The 23,353-nt window shown below is 52.8% G+C and overlaps 6 protein-coding genes across 6 annotated transcripts; 3 read left to right on the forward strand and 3 right to left on the reverse strand.

Annotated features, from left to right (window-relative positions):
* Nucleotides 1–362: 362 nt before the first annotated feature.
* AYO21_04534 (hypothetical protein) lies at nt 363–2,283 on the reverse strand (the record flags this gene model as incomplete). The annotated part of the gene is made up of 5 exons (XM_022654506.1): nt 363–564; nt 641–1,020; nt 1,078–1,224; nt 1,283–2,097; nt 2,163–2,283. The coding sequence occupies 5 exons, from the start codon at nt 2,281–2,283 to the stop codon at nt 363–365; spliced, it is 1,665 nt and encodes a 554-aa protein (XP_022513106.1).
* A 1,658-nt stretch (nt 2,284–3,941) lies between these two features.
* On the forward strand, nt 3,942–6,959 carry AYO21_04535 (hypothetical protein; the record flags this gene model as incomplete). Its single annotated transcript, XM_022654507.1, has 4 exons — nt 3,942–4,375; nt 4,426–4,666; nt 5,193–5,250; nt 5,302–6,959. The coding sequence occupies 4 exons, from the start codon at nt 3,942–3,944 to the stop codon at nt 6,957–6,959; spliced, it is 2,391 nt and encodes a 796-aa protein (XP_022513107.1).
* A 576-nt stretch (nt 6,960–7,535) lies between these two features.
* AYO21_04536 (hypothetical protein) lies at nt 7,536–9,638 on the reverse strand (the record flags this gene model as incomplete). Its single annotated transcript, XM_022654508.1, has 1 exon — nt 7,536–9,638. The coding sequence occupies one exon, from the start codon at nt 9,636–9,638 to the stop codon at nt 7,536–7,538; it is 2,103 nt and encodes a 700-aa protein (XP_022513108.1).
* Nucleotides 9,639–10,144: 506 nt separating this feature from the next.
* On the reverse strand, nt 10,145–12,044 carry AYO21_04537 (hypothetical protein; the record flags this gene model as incomplete). The annotated part of the gene is made up of 5 exons (XM_022654509.1): nt 10,145–10,873; nt 10,928–11,330; nt 11,394–11,758; nt 11,813–11,887; nt 11,946–12,044. The coding sequence occupies 5 exons, from the start codon at nt 12,042–12,044 to the stop codon at nt 10,145–10,147; spliced, it is 1,671 nt and encodes a 556-aa protein (XP_022513109.1).
* Nucleotides 12,045–15,254: 3,210 nt separating this feature from the next.
* Nucleotides 15,255–17,843, forward strand: AYO21_04538 (hypothetical protein; the record flags this gene model as incomplete). The annotated part of the gene is made up of 2 exons (XM_022654510.1): nt 15,255–15,666; nt 15,724–17,843. 2 exons carry the CDS (start codon nt 15,255–15,257, stop codon nt 17,841–17,843), a joined length of 2,532 nt encoding a protein of 843 aa, XP_022513110.1.
* A 1,689-nt stretch (nt 17,844–19,532) lies between these two features.
* Nucleotides 19,533–21,502, forward strand: AYO21_04539 (hypothetical protein; the record flags this gene model as incomplete). Its single annotated transcript, XM_022654511.1, has 5 exons — nt 19,533–19,908; nt 19,967–20,091; nt 20,145–20,241; nt 20,294–20,416; nt 20,466–21,502. The coding sequence occupies 5 exons, from the start codon at nt 19,533–19,535 to the stop codon at nt 21,500–21,502; spliced, it is 1,758 nt and encodes a 585-aa protein (XP_022513111.1).
* Nucleotides 21,503–23,353: the final 1,851 nt, after the last annotated feature.

Raw genomic sequence — 23,353 nt, forward strand, 5'->3', positions numbered from 1 at the left:
CAGCCGGAACGGCTCGTTGGCTTCGGGTCATTCTATCCCCTCGCGCGCGCAATACACTAAGCACACCATTTGGACGGTCGTGATGGTATACCTCATATGGAAATCAGATCAGTGCCGTTCAAGTTCAGTTCAAACTCCTTGATTTTCCTCATTATGATTGATTCAACATATACTATGTACCCTGGTATGCACTGCCGTCTCGGTCAACTTTTGCTTGTTGTGAACCTTTCGGATTCCATGAATATGTGTCCCATACATAGAACCCTGGGCCCCATCAACAACCATTACCCGAGCCAGCCGCCACCACATTACTTTTGTCTTGGTCACTTTCACACATTATCGAGGCTATTTAAATTTTCCTTCTATGACGTGGCACCATGGGGCGCACGGCCGTTGTAGTTGACACCTGCCGAGGCCGTGTAGTTGGCAAAGCAGTCGTAGTTGAAGTCGATCTCGTTGAGGCGCTGCTGGAGCACCTTGACCATGTTGTCAAAGGGGCATAGACCGTTGGGGTCGACAGGGCAACCCGGGTGCGAGTCGGAGACGGGAACGACGGCGTCGTTGCTGTTTATCACCCTCAAAGTCAGATGCCCATGTTTTCGCCCAGAACAAAATGGTGGCAAAGGAAAATAATACTTACACGATGAACCGAATCTGTTTGGTGGGGGTCATGGCGGGGCACTCGAGCACTTGGGCAGTAAAGTGAGTGGCAAAGGGGACGATCTTGCTAGCAACAAAGTTGTTCTGCCCCTGGTTGCCGCTACCGCTCAAAGGAGGTCCCTTGAACAGCGCCGTAAGGTTGAAGGCAGTGAGGGTGTCGAGAACAACCACCTCGTGGGTCGCGTCGGCGTAGATAGATTGGTTCAAAGGGAAATCCGTCGGGTTGTTGTCGAATGTCTCGTTGAGAGCAGAGAGCGCGCCGGGATAGGTGTGGGTGAATCGAGCGACAAACTCGGCGAGGTAGCCCTTACCCTGAGCAGCAGCAACCGGAGAGCCGGGGCCGTTGTTGTAGTAGAACATCTGAGTAAAGGTTAGGCAACCACTGCGTCTACATCGGGCAGGGTGGAGCGAGCTTACCAAGTCATAGTAGTATTCGTAATTCTCAAAGTCCTCCAAGGTGAAAAGGGGGCAGAAGGCCGAATAGCCCAAGGCGTCAGTCTCGTACGAGCAGAGCTGAAGCATGGCGATGGCATCGGTGGGTGTCAGGGTCAGATTGCCTGAGACCTACAGCCCCGACCATTAATACCATGTATGCTCGCAAAAGAGTGGGGAGCAACATTACCTGAGAGTTCAGACGGGCTAGAGTGGCATTGAAAGCGTTGTTGGCGAATTTGGTTGCGACGGTACTGCCGATGCTTCCTCGACTGGCAATGTTGGAGTTGTTGCAGATCTCATAGGGGGCTCCCGAGTTGTTGACCCCTGGGGTTTCGACTAGGATTTCAATGTTGACCTGGTCTACATACTCGGGCACTCCAAAGAAACCAGCGGCAAAGTTCTCGGCGGTCTTGACCATGCGGTCCTGAGACTCGGTGCGGAAGACAGGGAGAGCTCCTTGAGCGGTGAAGTTGTTGAGCAATTCACCATACAACTGTCGGTATGACACTCCGAGGAGAAAGTTTTGGCTTCGTCCAAAAGGAGTCAAGAGTTCAGCACCCAGCTTGTAGCTCCAGTCGGCCAGGAAAGCCAGCTCGCCGGAGACCTGGAACCCGGCTCCCTTGGTAGCATTGGCAAGTTTAGAAGCGAATGTCGCAGGGGCAGCACCGCCAGTAGGGTACCGAGCACCATGGCGATACAGGAGGTGGACTTGGTTGATGGAGCAGCCATCCGGGATGAGTGGGCTGGCTTTGGGCAAGCCGTAGTCGGCAGACGACAGTGAATACCAGGGCGACAGGTTACCCCAGAAGCGAGTGATGTCGACTTTGGAGCTCGAGTTGGATCCCTGAGGTTGAGCAGCAACCAGAGGAAAGGCGGCAGCCCCTTGAGTGTTGTACGGGTACAAAGGAGCGGTCTGGGCAGCAGCTGGCTCGAGACCTGTCACTGTTGGGCCGGGGAATTGCACCACTGACTCAGGCGGGAACTGAGAGGGGTCGACCGATGCTAGATAGGCGTCAGTTTCGACCTCCACTTACGACGCAATGATGAAGAGGGCTAGATGGACATACTGGATGCTGGAGGGTAGACGTCAGACGTGGTAGCACCAACACCTGACGAGGCAACGACAGGTTGAGGGGCTGCCTCAATGGCCTTTGCCAGTACCGCCAACACAAGCGGAGTGACCTTCATCTTCTGACTGGTCAAGTAGCCTTGTCACGCTCGAAACAGGCAACTCAAGTCAGCAAGTCCGAGTCTCTTTCTTCTCGTCGGAATCCAGGGAAGAAGATGGCCTTGGAGACACATATTTTCTGCATGTCCAAGTGGCTTCTTTATGTACTGCAAGACAAGCTCTGGCAAGCTCTGGCAAGCCCTGTCAAGCTCGACCTGGAAGGCAACACCAAGACGGCAAGCTTCCATCAAGCTCAGCAGTCAAATATAGCGCCATCCAACTACATTCAAGTATGTGAACATGTGCCTTTCTGCCCCGACATGCAAGTTGCCCAAAGTTCCCGCAAATCGTAACGCTCCAAGCGGTGATGCCGGTGGCTGGATCGATCCCAGTACGCGAGCCAGCACGTGGGTGGGGGGAGCCCATGTTCGCCGCCCTCGGCCATGTACAGACTCGGTATAGCCAGTAGGAGAAGGATTGCGAAGGTAACCTTGAGTCAGGAGCTGCACGGTTATGGCATCAATATTGTACCGAGCATGAGATTAGTCTGTTGTGAGATGTGATGCGTGCAGGGGATCGAGGACCTTGTTTGCGAGAAGATGCGTGATGGATGGGTGGACAAGCTCGATCTGGGAATAGCCGTCTGAGGATCCCGCAGTGCGGTCCAGGTGGTGCCAGGCACACGAAGCGCAGGTTCAGGTACGGAGGATGGGAGGGTCATAAGGTGATCCTCTTTTTTCATGCCCGAACCATTCAGGTTGCTTTGTTGAGGATCGTGGGATGAAGATGAGAGGCTGGTTCGATGCCGAGCAGATTTCGAGATAACAGGAGATCATATTCAATGCGTCCATCGCATGGCGTGGTGAATAACACTGGGCTCGTGCAGGTGGCTTTCCGTGGCGAAACGGCTGAGGCGCGATTAGACAGTTTCTGCCTGACCGCATAATCAGCGCCTAAACAAGCTCAAACGCTACAAAGAGCTTTTGTCAGACACAACAACTTTTACTATTCGTCTCCTCGCCTGCGATATCCAATTTTAGCCTCTTGGACGCGCCCTGCTGCGTGGCCATCTATCCAAGTTTCAAGTTTTTGTTTCCCACTCCAGCTTCAGTAACGCCCAACCAACCATCACGACTTGTCATGCTAGCGAACCGCTCGCTTCAAGGCTGTCGATCTGCTCAACAAGCGATGCGTGGTTCGCTGTCAATCGAGTCTCTCACTGGTATACATTCTGCGACAATGCGTCACCCTGCAGTTTTACCATGGTACCTCGCGCACCTCTGCTACTACCGGTCGACCTGTTTTCCTTGATATCGCATCGCCGAGTAACTTGATACAAGGACGTCTTATTAGACAAGTATCCGTCGCAATGGAGAATCTTGTTCCTAAATGCTGTTTCTCCCTGTTGCTTTTGATTTTGATTCCTTTTCCCTACCATTTGGTTTGTGAAGTTGCCTGTCTACTTAGCCCAGGATCATAGCTCTTTACTCAAGAAAGTCCTTTCGCCCTTGACTACCTGCAATACTCTCTACCTCGTACCCAATCAACCATGTTCGAGTCCAGAAGGAAAGATGGGGAGCATCCTGCTCGACCATCACTCTCGACTATTCAGTCTGAGGAGGAGGAAGGACATCACGATACAGCATCAATGGCGCGAACAGAAACTAACCCACTCAAAATGAGAGGATCGACTTCCCTTGGGCGCAAAAACTCAAGCAAGCCCAGTGTATTGGCCCGCGCCGAAACGCTGTCTTCCAAACCAACCCTGACCCGTGTACCTTCTATCCAGACACGATACATGGAGATGCTGTTACACCTAGATCAAATTCCTCGGCTATACAATATCCTGGCCAGCCTGTTCACCTGGATTTTGCTCGCGGGCTTTCTCGTCGTCCCCGGTACCTTTACAACTTTCAAGAATTCCAAGGCGTTCCAAGATGCCGACAACGATGATGACGCTAACGAGGTTGCTCACGCAATTGTGCACTCGATTGCGCATATTGGTCTGCTGTGGCTATCTGGCGCGTTCTGTGTCGTTGGGACTCTGGGATGCCTCTGGCTGTGGCTTCGTTGGCGCAAGAACTATGTCTGGCTGATAAACCGCATCTTTCTGTGAGATCTTCACTCGCGTTCACAGGGACATACTGACGGGTTGATGATAGACCAGTCACGCTGAACTCCGTCGCCGGCTTGATCACAACTCTCGTCAACGTCTATACTGCCCAGCATGGTGTATGGAGTGTGACGGCGAAAATCACTGCTATCGTGACAGGATCCTGCGTTGGGGTGGCAGGGATTCTTTTCGGGTGCTATAACTTTTGGGTATTGCGCAGGATACAAAAGGCACACGCAAGAGAAACGGGCCTCAATACTCAGCACGAGGATGAGACGCTGGTGGAGAAGGTGAAAAGGAAGGCCCATGAGCCTCCGTTGCAGTCAGGCAGTGTGGTTTGATATTGAAATGTTTCTCTGGGTTCAACGACGTCTTTCCACTTGTACCCTTCCACTAATGCCCTTTGCGACTGCCTCCAAATGTACACAAATTTCATGTTTTTGCACTTGCCATGAATGACAAGGGCTGAACAGTCCCTCTACCCTTTTGTTATTATTCTCACTTCGCATTTGACTGACTTACCATTCCTCATTTCCTCAATTACCTTTTCCCAGCTCATACGCCTTCCTAAGACCTATTACATAGAATATTCTTCTTATTATTGCGCACACCGTACCTATGGCTACTCAACTTTCCTCTTCGACGAGGTCAACATACCGAAGAACTGCACGTCGAGATCGTCGAATCAGACACCGGGCACGCTTTCCTAAGCCGAATCCGCCACAGTTGAAGACATCCCGTCGACGGGGTCCAAAAAGAAGAAAGCTGCGTGAACAGGACTCCTTGGATCTTGACAACTGCTACTATGCTTGTGAGGACCGAGGATACCACCTCGATCCTGATGTTCGTGTCGGCCTTGAAATTAACCATGATGGTATGATTGATATATTCGCGATCCTGACGCTGTGCTGATTCTTATTTCTAGAAACCCCATACTGGTTTTCCGACGACAGCATCACCGATCGAAGCATAGCCGCAGAAGAACCATGCCCATTACTCGACTACTCTGCCGTTGGCGCATTAGCAAGACCTTCACCTACGATATCTTCCGAGACAGGAGGCGGAAAAGTCATCTTCAAGAGAAAGGGAACGCGAAGCCTCTCTGAAGCAGACCTCAATGAAAATCCCTCGCCTCCACTACCTCCCATTCTCATGACCACAAAGGCACGCACAAGCATCCAGCTCCCCAGTTGCCATTTGGAGCCTTCAAGGAATCGATGTCCGCCAGAATACCACTCAGACTACCTCAATGATGTCAGGATTCCAAGTCCATTGCTATACCACAGCTCACAATTCGAATACACTACACCCTCTGACAATCCTTGGTTGACCTGGAACGTCTCGTCCTTCGAGTTCGCCCATGGCCAGCAAAAGCCAGAACCTGACTTTACCAGTTACCGGCCCGTCGTGTGTGGTGCTGCTCTGGACGAGCGGACACATATGCAACGTAATGAAAGCTTGGGGTATGCTGTTTGCACGGCTGCATCCTCCCGGCACAAAGCAGAAGCAAGTCACGTCTCGGACGGCAGCCATGATTCTTCGACTCATGGCGATGTTCTTTCGTCAGGCGATGACCTTGACTCCCAAGAATTGACGCGGACCAACCAAGGATATTCACTCATCGCGGACGTCGAGAGAAATGGTCCCGTTACTCCCATGGGCCTTGACTTTCCATGGTGTCATGATTTTTTCATGCCAAAGGTCTCGTATAGCCAAGAAATAGGTGTGCCACCCGATGCCGCACCATCTGAGGACAATTTAATCTTTCCCACACTGCCAACTCCGATCAACCTTGACCACGCGTTGATTGCTTGTTGCAGCGTCAACAACATTGTTCACCCAAGCGGAAATCAAGCTGCCAGAAGTTGGGAGCGAGCAGGCAGAGGGTTGCCATCATTTCGAGATCCAGTTGACACCACTCCGTCCCCGTCCATTTCGGACGCGGTAGAGGCAGCTGTCCATGGAGCTTGCAGTGCCAGCGAACCGCAGACCACTCGAGGATCCTTAGATAGTAGAGATGGTACGATCACCTCGGACGGGCCCTATCCTGGCGCTGCAATCAAGGTTGTCATTCCACCATGCATGGACCTGGTTCCGGCACGACTGTACCAGCACCAACTCATTGCGTGGCCACTGTCAACTGCAGCTGTTGAGGCGAGAAACAGACGCGACAGTGACGTATCGGCTGTTCTCAGAATGGCAGACTGGTTGGCAGGATTGAATACGCTAGGACCCTATGTGGGTGGCCAGTTGGGTCTACCTCTTCCCAAGCCACCAGGCAATGACGCCGGTCTCAATTCTAGGAGAAATATGTCGACTTCTAACGATACTCTGAGTTCAGTACTTTCTGCCCGGGCTCAGTGCCACGGAGGGTTTGCAGAGGATGAAGCTGATTCGGGCTCACCCGATGAAGGGTACTTCACCTGTAGTGAACGCTATTCGGAGACCGACTTGCTGGAAGACACACCCACCGATGAGGAATGGGTCGATTGGGAATGGGATTTTGAGTCGGATGATGTGGATGAGAGGATTGGACTATTTGCCACTGAATGGGAGGGAGCGAGTAAGGCAGATGCGGTGTAACCTGTCGGTTACGACTGAGCAATGTGATACCTGCGGATTGTGAAGTATTACGGATACGTATAGGCATGAAAGCTAAGGACAAGATGACGAGGTGACGATTAGATTGCATGTTCTGGAGCTGGTGGTGGTCGTAGACCTGTAGTATGTAGTCAGCAATTCTTGAAAGAGCAGACAACACGCCCTCATCGGAATGAAGACTTATGTCAACACCTAGTTGTTATCGGAGGAGATTCGTTCCTTTCGAATTGACATGCCTCGCGATTGTGCAAAGACAGAGGAGTGTACGGACTCGGTCTGTGCTAGGTTTCCAGGAGAGGAATGCAGGATTCTTCTCCCGCTAGGTGGACAGGGTCTGATTGATCTAAGTCGCCATCGCCACACTTGCAAGTAGGATGTACATTCTACATACCTTAGCTATCTACCTCCATACGATAGGCACGTACATAGGTAGTATTAAAGGCGACCCGACCCCACCCTTTTTATCTCCATCCTCGCCCTCGCCCTTCTTCCTACTTGTTCCTCGCCACTTCACGCCGCCCCCCCCCCCCCCCCCCCTTCCCAACGACATGTCTGTTTTTATTCGTTGCTGCGAAACAACAACCCCAGATAGATGGCGGCGTACATGGCCCACTCGGCCAGTATGCCCATGTCGGCTTTCATGCGCGAGGTGCGCTGGGCGCGGGCGTGGACGGCGTGCACGCGCGGCATGCGGCTGGTTTCGAAGGCGCGCAGGGCGGTGGTGAGAGATGGGCCGGTAGTATCAGTATCGGTATCAGTGCCAGGTTTAGGGTTGGGCCTTGTGTCAGTGTGACTGGATGGATTCGGATTAGAATTCGGATTTGGATTTGGAGCTGCTGTCGCTGTCATTGTTGCGGCCAGATAATGCTCCCGCAATGACAGCGCCAGCGCCTCGGCGTCCTCGAGCGCCTGGCTCGCCCCTTGCCCGCTCGACGGCTGCAGCGCGTGCGCGGCGTCGCCGACCAGCACGGCCCGGCCGCGCAGAGACCAGTACGGCAGCTCGGGCGTCGTCCATGTCGGATATGCTGCGTCCAGAGCCTTTCCGGTCAGGAACCCATTGTGATTGTGGTTGTGGTTGTTTTGGATTTGGTGCTTTGCATCCCGATCTTGAATGTGACCCTGATCTTGACCTGGTTGTTGTTGTTGAAGCTGCTGTTCCGTGTCGTGTTGCACAAACGACAAAATCGCCTGGATGGCCGGGTTGTGCCAGGTCCTGTGTCGGTCGAGGAGCGCGGTCAGCGCGAGTTGCTTGTTGAAGTCGGTGGCTTTGCGGGTCGTCCTTGGCTCGATATCCTTGTCGGTGTCTGCGCTCGTGCCCGTGCTTGTGCTCGTATATGTGTCCGGAACATTTCCTGCAGACGATGTTGGGATTCTGGACGAAGGAGTCGAGTAAGGAAATGGGTCTGGGCTGGAACATGTGGACCACCACCCTGCCAGTGGTCCTGGGGCAGGGATTGGCAAGTTGAGATCTATCGCTAGAGGAGGGGTCTCTGTATCTGTCCCTTCGTTTGACAACGAGGTCGGTGATGGCGACAATGATGCGGATGAGGAGGTCAAATAACCGTACCCAAAGAACCCATTCGGCCCAAACACGACGGTCATGCTGCCGGGCTTGTGGCCGGTGGCTTGCAGCACAGATGAGGGCACGAAGCCCCCAACGCCGACGAGACCCTCATAGTGCGGTGAAATGTAGTCGGTATCGGTGTCTTTTTGGTTTGCATGGCCTCCAAAGGTGAAGAACGGGACGCGGATGTAAGAGAGAATCGTTCGCAGCCAACCTGCTCTGGTCTGGCTGTTCGGCTCCCGCTCACGAGCATTCAACGCTCCATCTGTTGCCGTCGTGTGGACACCCTCACCCCTGCCCTCATCCTCGCCCTTGCGAAACATTGCCCGTCGCACAACACTTCTGAGCCCGTCAGCTCCAATGACCAGGTCGGCTTCTTCCTCGGAGCCGTCCTCGAACTTGACGATGTTGCGTGCTTGTTCATGGCCGATGATCACGTCGACGACTTTCTTGCGGATGATCACGTCGGAAGCTACCCTCAAGACGCGGTCGCGGAGGATTTCCCAGCACGATTGCCGTGCGATCATGATTCCGTGGTAGGGACACGAATTTCGACCTGCAGTGCCCGCAGCTCTTGACTGCTTGTGGTCATCGAGAGACGATCGCGCGGCGGTATTTCCTGGCCGTGCAAGCTCGACCACACCGAGTCTGAAGCCTCTTGCCGTGCTGAGTTCCCACTGCTCAATCGGATGCCCTTGTACGGCCATTTCCTCAATCAAGCTGCAGGAGGGCTGATCCTGAATGTTCGCCTGCTGGCCCTCTGTTTCGTCCAGGCGAGCAAGAACGTCTAGCCCGTTACGCGCGATGCCGATTGCGGCCCCGATCGCTTGCGGAGTGAAGATTGGATCTACCCCGTTTGCTGAGAGTGCATTCGTGGTGGACTCGTCGTCCGAGTTGTAGCTTGCGGCAGCATTCGCCAAAGAGACATTGAAGTGGGACTGGTGAATGTCGTGAGCTTCGTAGATCTTGATCTCATATTCTTGTCGTTCTTCTGCTCGGGCAGCAGGACTGGGATTGTAGAGCACCAGGTGTTTGCGCAGAAACAGGTATGTACTCAGGCCTGAGATGCCAGCGCCGATGATGATGATCTTAGCCATGGTGGGAGAAGAGACTCATGCGAGTAGAAAAGCCATAAAGAATGAAGGAAACCTGACAAGTCCATCAATGGCGAGGCAAGGTGATCAAGAGAACAAGGAGCCCATTATATAGACATCTTGATCCTGCTGCGGTATGCGTTGTGGGACAGGGATGTTGGTAGCGGCCGGTGCTCGCGTCACCAGGGAAGTCATAGTTCGTTTGCTATATCTCACCCTATATAGTGCATGGTGCCCAGATGTGGTAATTAAACCTCTAGCAGCCAGCCGTGGGCAGGTATTGCGGAGAAGAGCCCAATGGAAAATGTTGGTGCCTGCGCTTGATGTGAGGCGCACGCTGTGATTGGTGAGTGACTGAGGGACGACCGAAGCAATACGTCGGATTCGGAGAATTTATGACAACTAGAGAGAGAGCAAGGGAATAACCACCTTCTTTGGTCACCCACATTCAAACCTAACCTCAGGCAAGTGCTCGTTGTGATAGACGACACGTAGTCAGCATGTGTCCATCAGCGGTGGCCTTCTGGTGGAGGTATGCCGTCTTCCGGCCCTGTTCCTGGTATCCGTTTTGACAGTTGCTTATCCGCTGGACCATCATCGCTGCTGTCTTTGCGAAGTCCAAGTTTCCCCAAAGCGCTGGAGAATCTTCCCGTCAGGCTACGCTTGGCCTTGCGACGTTCGCGCGCTTCCCGTTCCTGAGCCTCGCGTTGCCGCTCCAGGTACAGCCTCTCCTTCTCCGCGCTCTGAGACTTGTCCCGCTTCGCCTCTTCTTCCATCTTGACTTTCTCTGGATTGAGCAACCTATCCTTCTCATGCACGACGCTCTCGTTGACTGCCTTGATGCGTTTGCGAGTTTTGGTGTAACTCTCCAGACCGACCAAGACTGCATAGCTGCGGGAGATGGATACATGCGACATGTCGACACCTTCATCTCGAAGGCTGTGCACAAAGGCTCGAAAATTCGCCGCCGGTGGCCGATAATGCCCGCTCAAGGGCGACAGCCGTCTCAATTGCCCATGTTTGACTTTGATCAATCCTGCCGCCAGGATACGTGCACCGTGTAAGAATGATGAATGCTGGAACGCCCCTGACTGCTTGTACCCAATGTACAGTCGAAACGAAGTATCGCAGACGAATATCCACTTATGTCCTTTCTTCAGGCTTGTTCTGACCATGTGGTTGAACAACACTGCCGCACTGACATGCTTGACCTTGGACAACCCTCTGGCTCGATGGAACTGGTCTCTGATCAGCAACGGTTAGGAGTCAAAATGATTGAAGGAGACACATACTTCCTCGTTGACGTATCTTTCCCCTTCATCACCCGCCGTATTTTCGTCTTCATCCTCTGATTCATCCGAAGAGCTGCTCTCGGAGTCACTCGTACCTGGCGGTGGCACGTTATACCTCCATTTCGGCGCCGAGTCATCTATGGGGACGATCCCATTGACGCTGTCTTTGAAAAGTTCATCCTTGGTCCAAACAAGTTCACCATTCTTGGCCCAGACAAGCAACCCTTTTTCATTGACCTTGACGAGATAATTCAGACGTTCTTCGCGTGACAGATATCGCACTTGCTCCTTGTCAAGCCGTGCCCGCCTACACTCTGGGAGGTCCACGTTCTTGCCATCGCCTTGGTCGAGCCAGTAAAAGAAGGTTTGATCGGTGTCCTGTGTCTTCCAATATGCATGATATCTGAGAACGCAGTGTGAGCTTGTGGTAAAGTCATCCAACAGTCCGAGTATAAGAGGCACTCACTTTCGCAGATTACTCCCATAACGATGTTTTTGGTCGACCATCTCAAGGAAATATTGCAAATCCATCATCTTGGCAGTCTTCTTCCTCATGGCATTGGCCTCGGCTCGTTTCCTTCTGGCCGCTTCCCTCTCTTCTTGGGTCATATCGGCGAGTGAGCCCACGGTGCTTTGAGTATCTACATCGGAGGAGAAGTCAGAGACGGAGGGGGAACGATCGTCGGCGCCAGCCCTGCGGGCAACCTCTGCGGCTCGACTCCATTTTAACCTCGCAGGAGATGTGGTGCCCTGGGCCGTGTCTGTGTCATGGAGAGAAGAGGACGGCGGTTGCGGGGACGTGTGTGCTTTGAATTGGGCGTCTCGCACCGCCTGTCAAGTTTGTCTCGGTCAGGGCTGCAGCACGACAAACGGGTCGTGACTAACCTCATACCACCGCGTAGAGGCATCCAAGCCAAACCCATTAAGTTGGCGACGCGCACGGTGACCTCTGTAGGTTTTCTGGGGCGCGGGTCAACCATTGGCAGTTCGAGAGGGGAGATGGCGAGAGAGTCCCGACCTGAATTAGGACTGCCGCCTTCTTACTCTCCTCCGCACTGAGATCTGTCTTGGACGGCTCAGAGGGTTCCTCGGAGGCTTTTACTGGCTCGGCCTCCATGGGATAGAATTCGCATGTCAAAGCATTGGGCTGTTCGTGAATTATCACAGTTCGGCACTGTTCGGAGAATCACCGTTTCGCAGACGATGGCAGTACGTCAGCGTAAGGCTGAAACTGGAGGTGGCGAGGCTGTCTATGAACAAGCCAACAACCCCCACACTGGGGTCGATGGCGGACATCTCGCAATCTTCGTCACTCTTTCGTGCAAGGGAAATATCAATCAATTGCTCTACCCTGTGCAGTTACCCTTTTCTTGGTTCATCATTAGAGCCACAGAGCCCTACCGTGCCCAAATCCACGGGTACACTCACAGATGTCGCGCGGCAAGGTGAGAGTAGTAAAACACTGCAGGGTACGAGACATTCAGGCCGCGGCTTCGCGTCTGTGGCAGCTGCTTCAAGCCTGGTCCCTTAGTCTATTTACTAGGTACAGCGGAGAGAGCCACCCTCGGACGGCCCACCCCCGGACTACCCGCATTCGGTCCACCGGAAGACAGCAGAGGGGTGGCGGCAATTGAAGGCCGATAAAGGGGGTGGGGAGCACGTTGGGGTAAAGAAGGCACTGTCCAATGTGCACGTTGGCGTTAGCAGGATAGCTGAGGGCAACGTCCATTGTCCAAATGCCATCCGTGAAAAGAATCCCTGTGTACGCCCACGTGCGTCTTTGGGGTTTTCCAACCCAGCCTGTTTTTAGGAAGCAGGGTTGGAGCGCAGTCCCTAACGTCTCGATCCTGGAATCCAACCGCACTGCGATACGAGTCCCTAAGACGTGACCTTTTTCCCAGCTTGACAAATCCAAAAGCCGACTTCTTGGAGGAGGGTCCATATCGCTGGCCCATTCACTTTTAGGGTACGCGATGGCGAGTAGTGTTTTGTCTTACCTGCTTTGGTTCGCAGAGATCCGGATCCGAGACTTTCGGACCCGAAAGCACCTCGAACACCTAGCTTTAGTCATCTGTTTTACGAGGTAGTCCCTTGCTGTACCATTCACATCATCGACTTCCACACCTCACGCATGCATGCCAGGCAGTATGAGGGCTACTCTCCGGTTTCAGGTTGGAGGTCAAGCACCAGTACATGTCGACGTTTGGTTGAGCGGAAAGGTGGACAACATCCGTTGTGGTAAGGCTTCGCGGGGGTTTTCAACTATCGGGGCACCGGTAGGATCGTCGCTGGAGCATGGTTATGCCGGTCTTAAACGTTACACAGGGGATCGACGAGAAGTGTGATTTGGAAGTAGTAAGGGCAGTCAGGCGGTTGGGCATTAAATACAGATATCGGCTCTTTCAACCATCTGTTATTGAAAGTGTCCCACAAGCAGGTAGGAGAAGGTGGGAAGTTCCTCAACAGTGGCAGGGATAACATCCAGTAGGAGGAAAATTCGTAAGGTCAGGGAAAGACACGGGTTCGTTATTGTTTAGAGTTGGAGATCAGCAATTGTTACTCGCAGAGGGACACAGGGACTACATGGAAGTACAAGTACTTGGTACATGGTCTATGATCCTTGCCGCCACTGCCGCCACTGCCACCCTCAATATGGCAAGAGAGTTCCCACTCGGTTATTGGAGATGAGGTGCAAGTGAAGTGTGCTCGTAGGTGAAGTGAAGGCAGTGAAGCAGTGAAGTGGAGTTGACTCGAATAGAGCGAGTCAAAATACAGGCAACAGGCTGCGGAGGTCGGAGAATGATGACCGACGTAATGCAGTCAGACTCAGGATTCTTTCTTTTTAGGGACGTGAGGGATCAAGGGCATCCACGAGTCAGACACACCTGACTCCTTCAAAGCTGCCCGCTCCTACCTACAAGTACATACCTACTCATACACACCCAGGTAAGAAGGCACCTTGCCCTTTCTTGGCGGAAGGTGCCACTGGTGCCACTGGTGCCACTCGCTCCCCGCCTCTTTCTCTCTCCTCATTGCTCAACTCTCGTCTACAAAACTTGTCTGACTATCTTTTACTCGCATAATCTCCTGCGCTCGCCACCCAGTCAACCAAATCCCACTCACCTGACTTGATTCTTCTTGGTATCTCCGTAATACCCCCATCCCCCATGGGATTCGTTTCCCACCCCGCCAGCTCAGTGGTACAATCGTGTCAGCCCAGCCCCATCTGTCAAACCTTCGAGAGAGCTAACTCCGTCGCAGTCTCGAGAACTGTTCTCGGGACTGATGCTGCACGCTAGTGTATCTCGGAGAGCCGCCCTCCTTCACGTCCTTGCCTTCTCTCTTCTTCTCTCCCTTGACCTCGTGCTCGGCCCCCCAGAGGACAACATAGCCTGTGTCTCCACAAACTCTCCAACCACCACAGAAAAAATTTTCTATCAGACGACCTGACTGGCTCTGGCAGTCCTTCCAAGGCCCTCCCCATGGGCCATTGCCGTCTTCACAGTAGCTCGAATAGCCCAGCATGCATATTCCACCGGCACAAGTCCACCCTAACTCTGTATAACTGTTTGAAACGGTTCCGGCCAGGATAAATCGGCACGGATGAAGATCGGACCTCTCTCATTTAACGGAACATTACCTAGCTTTGCTTTTGTTCACGCTACCTGGAAGCTTCCAACCCAGTTCGTCTGAGCTGGACGCCCTTGCCAGTGGGGAAGTTCCTCCTCTCCTCTCCACGTGTGGCTTAGTGAAAAGGTGTGCTCGACAGTCTGGAACTCCTAGCCCGCGGCATGAACTCCACGGGAATTCTTGTCACCAGTGGCAGTCTCCAGCCGCGGCTCGTCAAAGCCACCTCCAGAACACAAGTGCGAACGCGAAGAGGGCTTGGTACGTGGCCAAGTCTACCACTGACCTCCAGGCCTTCGACCGGGGGTGCTCGAGATCGCTTGCTGGTCCAATCGCTGATCGCCAACCAGCTTCCACCCAGCCGGGGTAGTCCGGGGTAGGGATGAGCAAAAATGGCTTTGAGAGTTCAATTGACTCAGTTTGTTTTGCCCCGTTATTGGAGCCCAGGCTGGTGGACCTAGGGTCATCTTGGTTCCGTTTAGGTTTTCCCCATATCAGTTTCCAGGGACCCTCGTTTGTACCAAGTACCTGGGGTGCCCCTCGCTATTTTTTCTCTCTCTACCATCTGTTCTCTTCCCTTCTCTGTTCTCACTTGCAAAAACCCCTCAAGTGCTCTTGAAAACACCCTCATCCCTTCCCCCATTCCACACGCCTCTGTGCTCACTTGTGAAACCTCACCTCGACCGCCAACAGACTCACCATGGCGACCACCACCCATACCCAACCCAAGAGGAAGTCTTCCACCGCTGGACTGGCAACTGGAGGGAGGACGGTCAAGCGAAGGGCTTCCAAAGCCTGCCACTGTTGTCGTGGGAGAAAAGTGCGTTGTGATGTGGTCGAGAGTGGAATTCCGTGCACGAACTGCCGACTCGACGAGGTTGAGTGTGTGGTCACTGAAGGAAAACGTCGGAGGAAATCCTATGCCGACGGAGAGCTCTTTCACCAATCTCCCTGCAATTCGATAGAGGAGGAGAAGGAAATTCCACAATTTCCCATTTTTGACGACATCGACGAGCTGAACAACTTTGTCCCGACTTTGCCCAAGTCCGAGCCAACCCATCCCCAGCTAGCCCTGGACGATGAGATGGTCCATCACAAACCCCATATGCTTTGTAAGTCTTCTCCTTCCTCTAAGCTTGGTTTCCGACGCTGATGGAGCATCTGTCTAGACCAGACACAGGGTCGCCGCTTGAGCCAGGATGATCGTTTCCGACGAATGTCGACAGTCGGCACCAACCACCTTTCTCCGCCCCTCCTCTCCCCAGCAATGTCCTATTTCCTCCAGCAAACGAACCGGGTGAATATTGTCCTACCCCCCTATTTGCAACCCATATCTCCCCGGATCATGAGCGAAGATTTGGAGTATCTGCAGAAGAAGGGAGCGTTTTTGATCCCCGAGACAGGCTTCCGCAACGAGCTGCTCCGCTGCTACGTCCAATACGTGCATCCCTTCCTCCCCATCGTCGACTTGCAGGACTTTTTGACCGCCATCGAAAGGAACCAGCCCACCAACACCGTGAGCCTCTTGCTCTTCCAGGCCATCATGTTCGCCGCAACCGCATACATTGACATGCGCTATCTCATAGCCCAGGGTTACATGACCCGGAAAGCTGCCAGGAAATCTTTCTTCCAGCGAGTCAAGCTCCTGTACGATTTTGATTACGAAGTCGATCGAGTCACGGTTGTGCAGGCTGTCTTGCTGATGACCTACTGGTACGAGAATCCTGATGACCCAAAGGATGTATGGCACTGGCTGGGTGTGGCCATATCGGTGGCTCGAACCATCGGCCTTAATTGTGATACCTCGAACGCTTCTCTCATGACCTTGCAACAACGCCGCCTCTGGAAGCGCATCTGGTGGTCCTGCTACATGCGGGATCGATTGATCGCCATCGGGATGCGGCGTCCGATGCGCATAGGCACCGGGGATTTTGACGTGCCAATGCTCGAGGTTTCGGATTTTGAGACCGAGCCCTTACCGGCCGATCTCAGTAGAATGCTCGGAGGCTGCCCTGCCGTGAGAGACACTGCGAAGCGCGTTACACTGGCCAAAATGTGTATCGGCCTTGCCGATCTCTGTATCCGCATCACCCAAGTTCTCGCGGTCCAATATTCTACTCTGGGGCACAAGATTGGGGCAACTCAAGAGACTACAATGAGACTGGTTCCGAAGAAGTCAGCAGCAGACCCATGCGATGTAATCCGGTGTGATCGCGCACTCGACCAGTGGCACAAAGACCTTCCGCATGAGCTCCATTACTTTGCTCCTGATTCGCGCGAGCGGACAAGCACTAATGACGGCGAGGTCATTAACCTCCATCGAGCTCTGCTAACTGGAATCTACCTCACCGCCATCAGTGCATTGCATCGGCCACAAATACTCCCTTCGGCTCCAAATGTTGTGGTTGCCCCGGAGCTCCGAGAATTGTCGAGGAGGAAGGTTCGCGAGGCCGCCAACGATATTACCGAGATGTACAAAGAACTCTTTGCGCATGATTTGATACGATACCTCCCCAACACTGGGGTAACATGCCTGCTTCCTGCCATTATCATCCACCTCCTGGATATCAAATCCAGCGACTCCAATACCCGGCAAGCGAGCATTCGGAGATTCCAATTTTGCATGCAGGCCTTACAAAGACTGCGTGAGATGTATGCTTCTGCGGATTTCGCCTTTTCCTTCCTCGATGCAGCAGTGCGTAAGACCAATGCTCAGGTCTATGCTGCTGCTGGGGCCACACCTGGGATGAAGTCGCCCTTCTCGACCAGCTCGACTGGAATGGACCAGAAGAAGTTTCTCCCAGGACCGCTGTTGCTCACGCCGCCTCCTGAGGCTATGCACACGGCGAGCTTGCTACTCATGAACTCGACGCTAGCCCCGGAAGAGCGAAATCTCATTGCTGCGTACACCCCACCAGAGTCGGATATGAGCTTGAACCCCCATCAGACCACCGACGAAGCACTGACCAAATCGGCGGACATGACAATCGAACAGAACCTAGGGTTTAACTGTACCATGGATGAGGATCCGACACACGCTGGTTTTGAGACCCTTGTCGACTTGGAAGGAGGCACCGATCTGTTTTCCACTGTCGAAGATGGCCTGGATTTGAATATGCAGTGGCTTCAGGGATTCGATGCAGATAATCACACTCCTAACTCTGGAGAGTTCGCCTTGGAGACGATTGAAGAGGTAGACGAGCAGCGGAACCAATGCGGTTATGCAGAACAGCCACTGGACGCCACCGATGAGCTTGTACTTGGTTTGGCCATTCAGGGTGAGGCTTGAGATTTTGCGATGCGTAGGGAATGGTATATATAAAACATGACATTTTTGTGTCTTTTTGAATCAGTACAACAGGATGATTTGAGGACAGAACGAGGCTGGATATTGCTTCACCGTTACCAGAGCTTAGGAAGATATTGAGGTGGTATGCAGATCATTGGTTTGTTTAGAAGCGAATCAAGTGACAAAGTCTGCCTGCGGCCAATTTCCCTTTTCATTCTCTTTATTTCTTCGTCGTGCCTCGCAATCTCCTCAACACAAATCGTCTTATTTCGTCTTTCATATCAATCGTCCATCTCATGTCCTCTTGTACTCTCTGCTTGGAGAAGTATTGAATAGCCATCAGGGCCTCCAATACCCCACCTCAAGCTCAGAAGATTTCGCCCCCGCCAGTTGATCGGCGGTGGCCCGTTCAACCTCTACCCTGCAATGTCACATTGAAAAAACATGACCAGTGGCAAACGAGATAAGGGAGCTCGCCTTGACAAAAAAACCCCTTCGAACTCGGCCTCCTCCGCAGTCAGCCGACCCGTTTGACGAGGACACGCTCCAATCACACCAAAACGACGTGAAAGCCTTCTACCTGAATGGGCAGTGTTTGCACGCAACTGGTCTAGGGACCTGGCATCCTGGCCCTCCTCCATTCTCCGTCACTATCCGCGGTGTCCAGCGCCAAGTCACAGAAGCTTCGAAGCTTTCGAAGCTCCGCCACGCAATGCTTGTTCATTGCTGTTTGCACTGTCACACAAGGTGTTTACCGTGCCCGCATCCTCGGGCAAGCGATGGTTAAAAGATGTTTTACAGGGTAACACGCCGTTTCGCAGCTCCGAAGGGTCTTCCAATGATTTCTGGAAGCTCGGTGCACAAGTAGCGAAAGCCCAGAGGGATCGTGTGATTGGAGGTCGGTTCTCTCGAAGCTTTGGCGAGGAATATTGTCTGCATAAACAGTACTGGCTGTTCCCTGTCGTGCCTGGCCACATTGGCCAAGTCACAGGCTGGGGATCTACCACCATCCTGATGCAGAATTCCCCGAGAGGTGCAATCTTATCTCAACCTAGCCCCATTGACTGGCAGAAGCTGTCATTCATGCATTTGCCGTAACATCCACTTGGGCACCTGCCTTATGTGGACCGGATCGCATATGGAAATGGACGCTCTCCCGTGGGATCAAGTCCTTTGACTGGACCGCTGCAGCTCGAGCTTCTCTACCCGGCGTCAGACTCCCTTTGTTCAGGGTCACTATAGCTAGGATCCCTGTCTCAATACTACTTCTTGTCATGCTTAACGTCATCGAATTATGGCCAATGCGTTCCTGGTGACTGAGCTGCAGCAAATCGCCTTCGACGAGATCACACCTCGGTCGATTAACCAGCCATCTCTCACAGTCAGGTTCGAGCTAGTGAAGTCACTAGAATGATTGCTACTCTTTTTGAGCGTGGAGTCCGTGCAGATAGCAGTCAGATCGTGATCAGAGGTAGGTAAAGTGGTAAATCATCTGCTACTTAATGTTGTCGCGCGACCCCATTCCTCTCTCCCTTCCTCACGCAGCTGTCCGTGTCTGCTAGGTGGTGGTTGCTAAGTCACACAACAGCTGCTCGGTTTGAGGCCAAACTAAAGGGCAGCCTTCAACTGATCTTCCTCCCTCACGTTCGTGTTATTCTTCTACCTCTAGCGATCTGAATAGCTATCGTGATGCACGGTGCAAAACTCTTCCTCGTCGGCGCTCTTGCCGCTGGTGTCTCGGCCGTCAAAGGACCTACCGTGCATAACAGAAGGGTTCCTGGGCCAAAGTTACAGGTCTTGCCTCGACAATTACCAGCGGAGCCCACTGGAGTTAAGACAATTGTCACCCCGAATGGCATCAACATCACCTATAAGGAACCTGGCAAAGAAGGCGTCTGTGAGACGACCCCGGGCGTCAATTCATACGCAGGTTTTGTCAACCTTGCTCCCGATGTTCACAGCTTCTTCTGGTTCTTTGAGTCGAGGAACGACCCTGCCAATGATCCAATTACACTATGGCTCAACGGAGGTCCTGGAAGTGACTCTTTGATCGGAATGTTCCAAGGTGAGGGTGTTTTGGAAATCCAATCAGCCCCGGGCCTATAGCTGACCACGTATTATAGAGCTCGGCCCGTGCAATGTCACTGAGAATCTGACCACGCACCTCAATCCCTACGCATGGAACGAGGCCTCGAACATGATCTTTCTCAGCCAGCCATTGGGTGTGGGTTTTTCATACGGCTCCAAGGTGAGGGCTCTGGGGGAATGTCACCACAAGAGATGGCACTGATGGCGATGTAGGGCCCCGGCTCGCTGGATCCTAATTTCGGACAATTCGTTCCTCCGTCAGAGGCAAACGTCACGGGCAGATACCCAATAATCAACGCGACTGAGATTGGTGAGTGGGACATGGCTTGTTACAAACCCATATACTCACGACTGTGGTGTAGATACCACTGATCTTGCCGCGATCGCTGCATGGGAGGTGCTCCAAGGATTTTACGCAGCACTACCGCAGCTTGATTCTAAAGTCCAGTCAACCAAATTCAACCTGTGGACCGAGTCCTATGGAGGTGAGATATAACGACGTCCATCTCAGTTACGAGACTGACCATACTGTAGGACACTATGGTCCTGCCTTTTTCAACTACTTTTATCATCAAAACGAAGCGATCCTTAACGGTACTCAAACCGGCAAATCCTTCGAGTTTGTGAACCTGGGAATCATGAATGGCATCATAGACGAATACATTCAAGCGCCCTATTACCCGATCTTTGCCAACAACAATACTTATGGCATCAAGGCCGTGAACGATACTGTCTATGACTATATGACGTTCGCCTGTTATATGAATGACGGATGCCTGGACCAGATCTCTTTCTGCGCCGAAGCCGACACGAGCACTCTCACAGGCCAAGCTGCCTGCAGCGAGGCCGAGGCCATGTGCCGGGATAGTGTCGAGTCACCTTACTACTACTACGGAGGCCGCGGAGTCTACGATATCCGTCACCCATACGACGACCCTACCCCACCCACCTACTTCATTGACTACCTCAACTTGGCCACGACACAACAAGCTCTAGGTGTCGACACAAACTACACGTCAGATGCCAACGATGAAGTGTACTACGCCTTCCAGCAGACGGGCGATTTCATCTACTTCAACTTCATTGACGATCTGGAAGAGATCCTTAATTCGTCCTCGGTGCGCGTGACGCTTGTGTATGGGGACGCGGACTACATTTGCAATTGGTTTGGCGGAGAAGCAGTGTCTCTAGCCGCCAAATGGCCTCACGCTGCTCAATTCAAGGCGGCGGGATATACGCCGTTCGTGGTGGATGGAGTAGAGTACGGCGAGACGCGCGAGTATGGCAATTTCTCTTTCACTCGCATTTATGAGTCGGGCCATGAGGTACCCTACTACCAGCCGATTGCTGCCTTGGGCTTCTTCACACGCGCGATTAATGGCTTGGACATGGCGACGGGTACGATGCACGTGAACGGAACACAAGGGGGAACTAAGGGCAGCGCACATGCCACTCATACCGAAAGCTTTGTGCCATTGCCAACCAGCTCGTCGAGCTCTGCAGCCTCAGCGGCGTCGTCGGTGCCCAAAGGTCCAGTGATCCCAGGGCGATTTGCGAGACGGGGATATTAATATGAGGAATGACGATGAATGTGTGTGACGGAGCTACGATGGGTCAATGGGAATTCGGTGTCATCGAACCGGATGAGCTTTGTTCGGCTTTTGGCCTGAGGGGATGTGTCCTCACAACCACCTATTCGATGAATAATGAAAAAAACTTCGACATCAAAAGTCTAGACGAACGTAGTCGTACCCTGGAGATTTGATACAACCCAGTACGGCCAACTCTCTATGTGTTATGTACATGACTCGTCATCTCCGCCTTTGTCTTTCGACATAACATCGTATGTTTATGAGGGGAAGGGAAAAGCAGAGTCAATTCCGCCAATGAGATGCGTTCAATCGCGGAGATGGAGGAGATGAGGGAGGGGAGACTGAGGAGATTCTTGAGGAGATTGGGGAAGTTCGCGGACAAACGAGCACCGAGCAGACCGAGGTAAACTAGTTCCGACGGCTGCTGGGTCGTGGTTTGTGGGTAAGGATGAGGTATTTCACACTTACTTACTACTAGGTAGGTACTAAGTACCTAAGTACCTAAGTATTTCGTACTCCATAGATACCTACCTGTGTGGGGAGCAAGAGCGGATAATCCTTTTTCACGAGCCAGCCACGTGTTTCTTGGGAATTACGACTCCGTCCCCGTCCCAAGATCAGACATGTGGTTGTGGCTGTTGCTGTGGGCTCCCTAAATCAAATTTGGGGCGGGAGGTGGAAAAAGTCAAGGGAAATGTAGAATGTGAAATGTACATTGTACGCCATATATATACCCCGTGGTACCTTCCTGGGTATACCACACCCTGTGAGGCACTATATTCTTTGGTACTCGTATGAGGTATGTACTATACAGAGGACGTGTAGAGGAGTCATCGGCAGGTATATAGGCATATCTATATGTACGTAGGTGCCTGGGTTGAGAGATATATCGCTGTAAGAGTAGACGCATACAGAGGCTGGGCTGCAAGTGACAAAAGTCCCCTGCATGTACCTCCCTAACAGTCCCGTGACTCTAGGGTATGGATAGATAGCTCTTGCGTTCCTACCTCCCCCCTAAAAACGTATGTGGCTGTCAATGAGGCTCCAGGATCGGATCGAATCAGATGATAAGTCGATACTGTGACATCGGTGGAAGGGGGGTTGGTTTCAATTGGGACCATTGGTGTGTCAGGAGGTGACGAGGCTTTTCTTTGGATCAGCAACCACCAAAAAGATAGGTCGGTCAGCCACAAAAAGATGCCGACCAGCTGCGAAGGCTGGTTAGGAAGTGAGAGGGAAAGGAAAGGAGAAAGAGAGAAGACAAGGGGGAACGAGGTGGTCCATTGGTGTTGGTGATGTCACTCAATGTCGGTGCCATGTCAAGCACGTCCAATCAAAGGCCACTTGTCACCAATCTCAACGTCTGCCGCCTGCCGCACCCCCGCCTCATCCGCCTCATCTGCGGGGCCAGCCACGCAAAAACTTGGCCATCATCCTTGGAAAAATTGGGTCAGAAAAAGCTGCAACCGCCGATCAACCACGCCAGAAGTTTGTTTGACCTCGCAAATCGGCAAAGCCCAAGAAATGTGGGCACACGCATGGCTGTGGCTGGTGAGCACACAAGTTGTTGCCACGGGCGCCCATCGGTCACATCGGTCGATGACCGAATGCATGTGGTCGACCACGGGTACGCCGTTCCGAACTCATTTTGTCATGGTGACACTGAGAAAGTATTGAGGCGGGCTGGTACAGGCACCCATAGTAGCGTAGGTAGCTACTGCCTGCATTGCTGCAATCTGTTCATTGTACAGTAATTAGAGCGGCCTCGGTCGACCACCGGGAACGGCGACGAACTCCTCAATAGTGAAAGCTGCTATCCGAAACATTCTT

This window comes from Fonsecaea monophora (genome assembly GCF_001642475.1).
Source record: "Fonsecaea monophora strain CBS 269.37 chromosome Unknown Scaff26, whole genome shotgun sequence".
NCBI lineage: Eukaryota > Fungi > Ascomycota > Eurotiomycetes > Chaetothyriales > Herpotrichiellaceae > Fonsecaea > Fonsecaea monophora.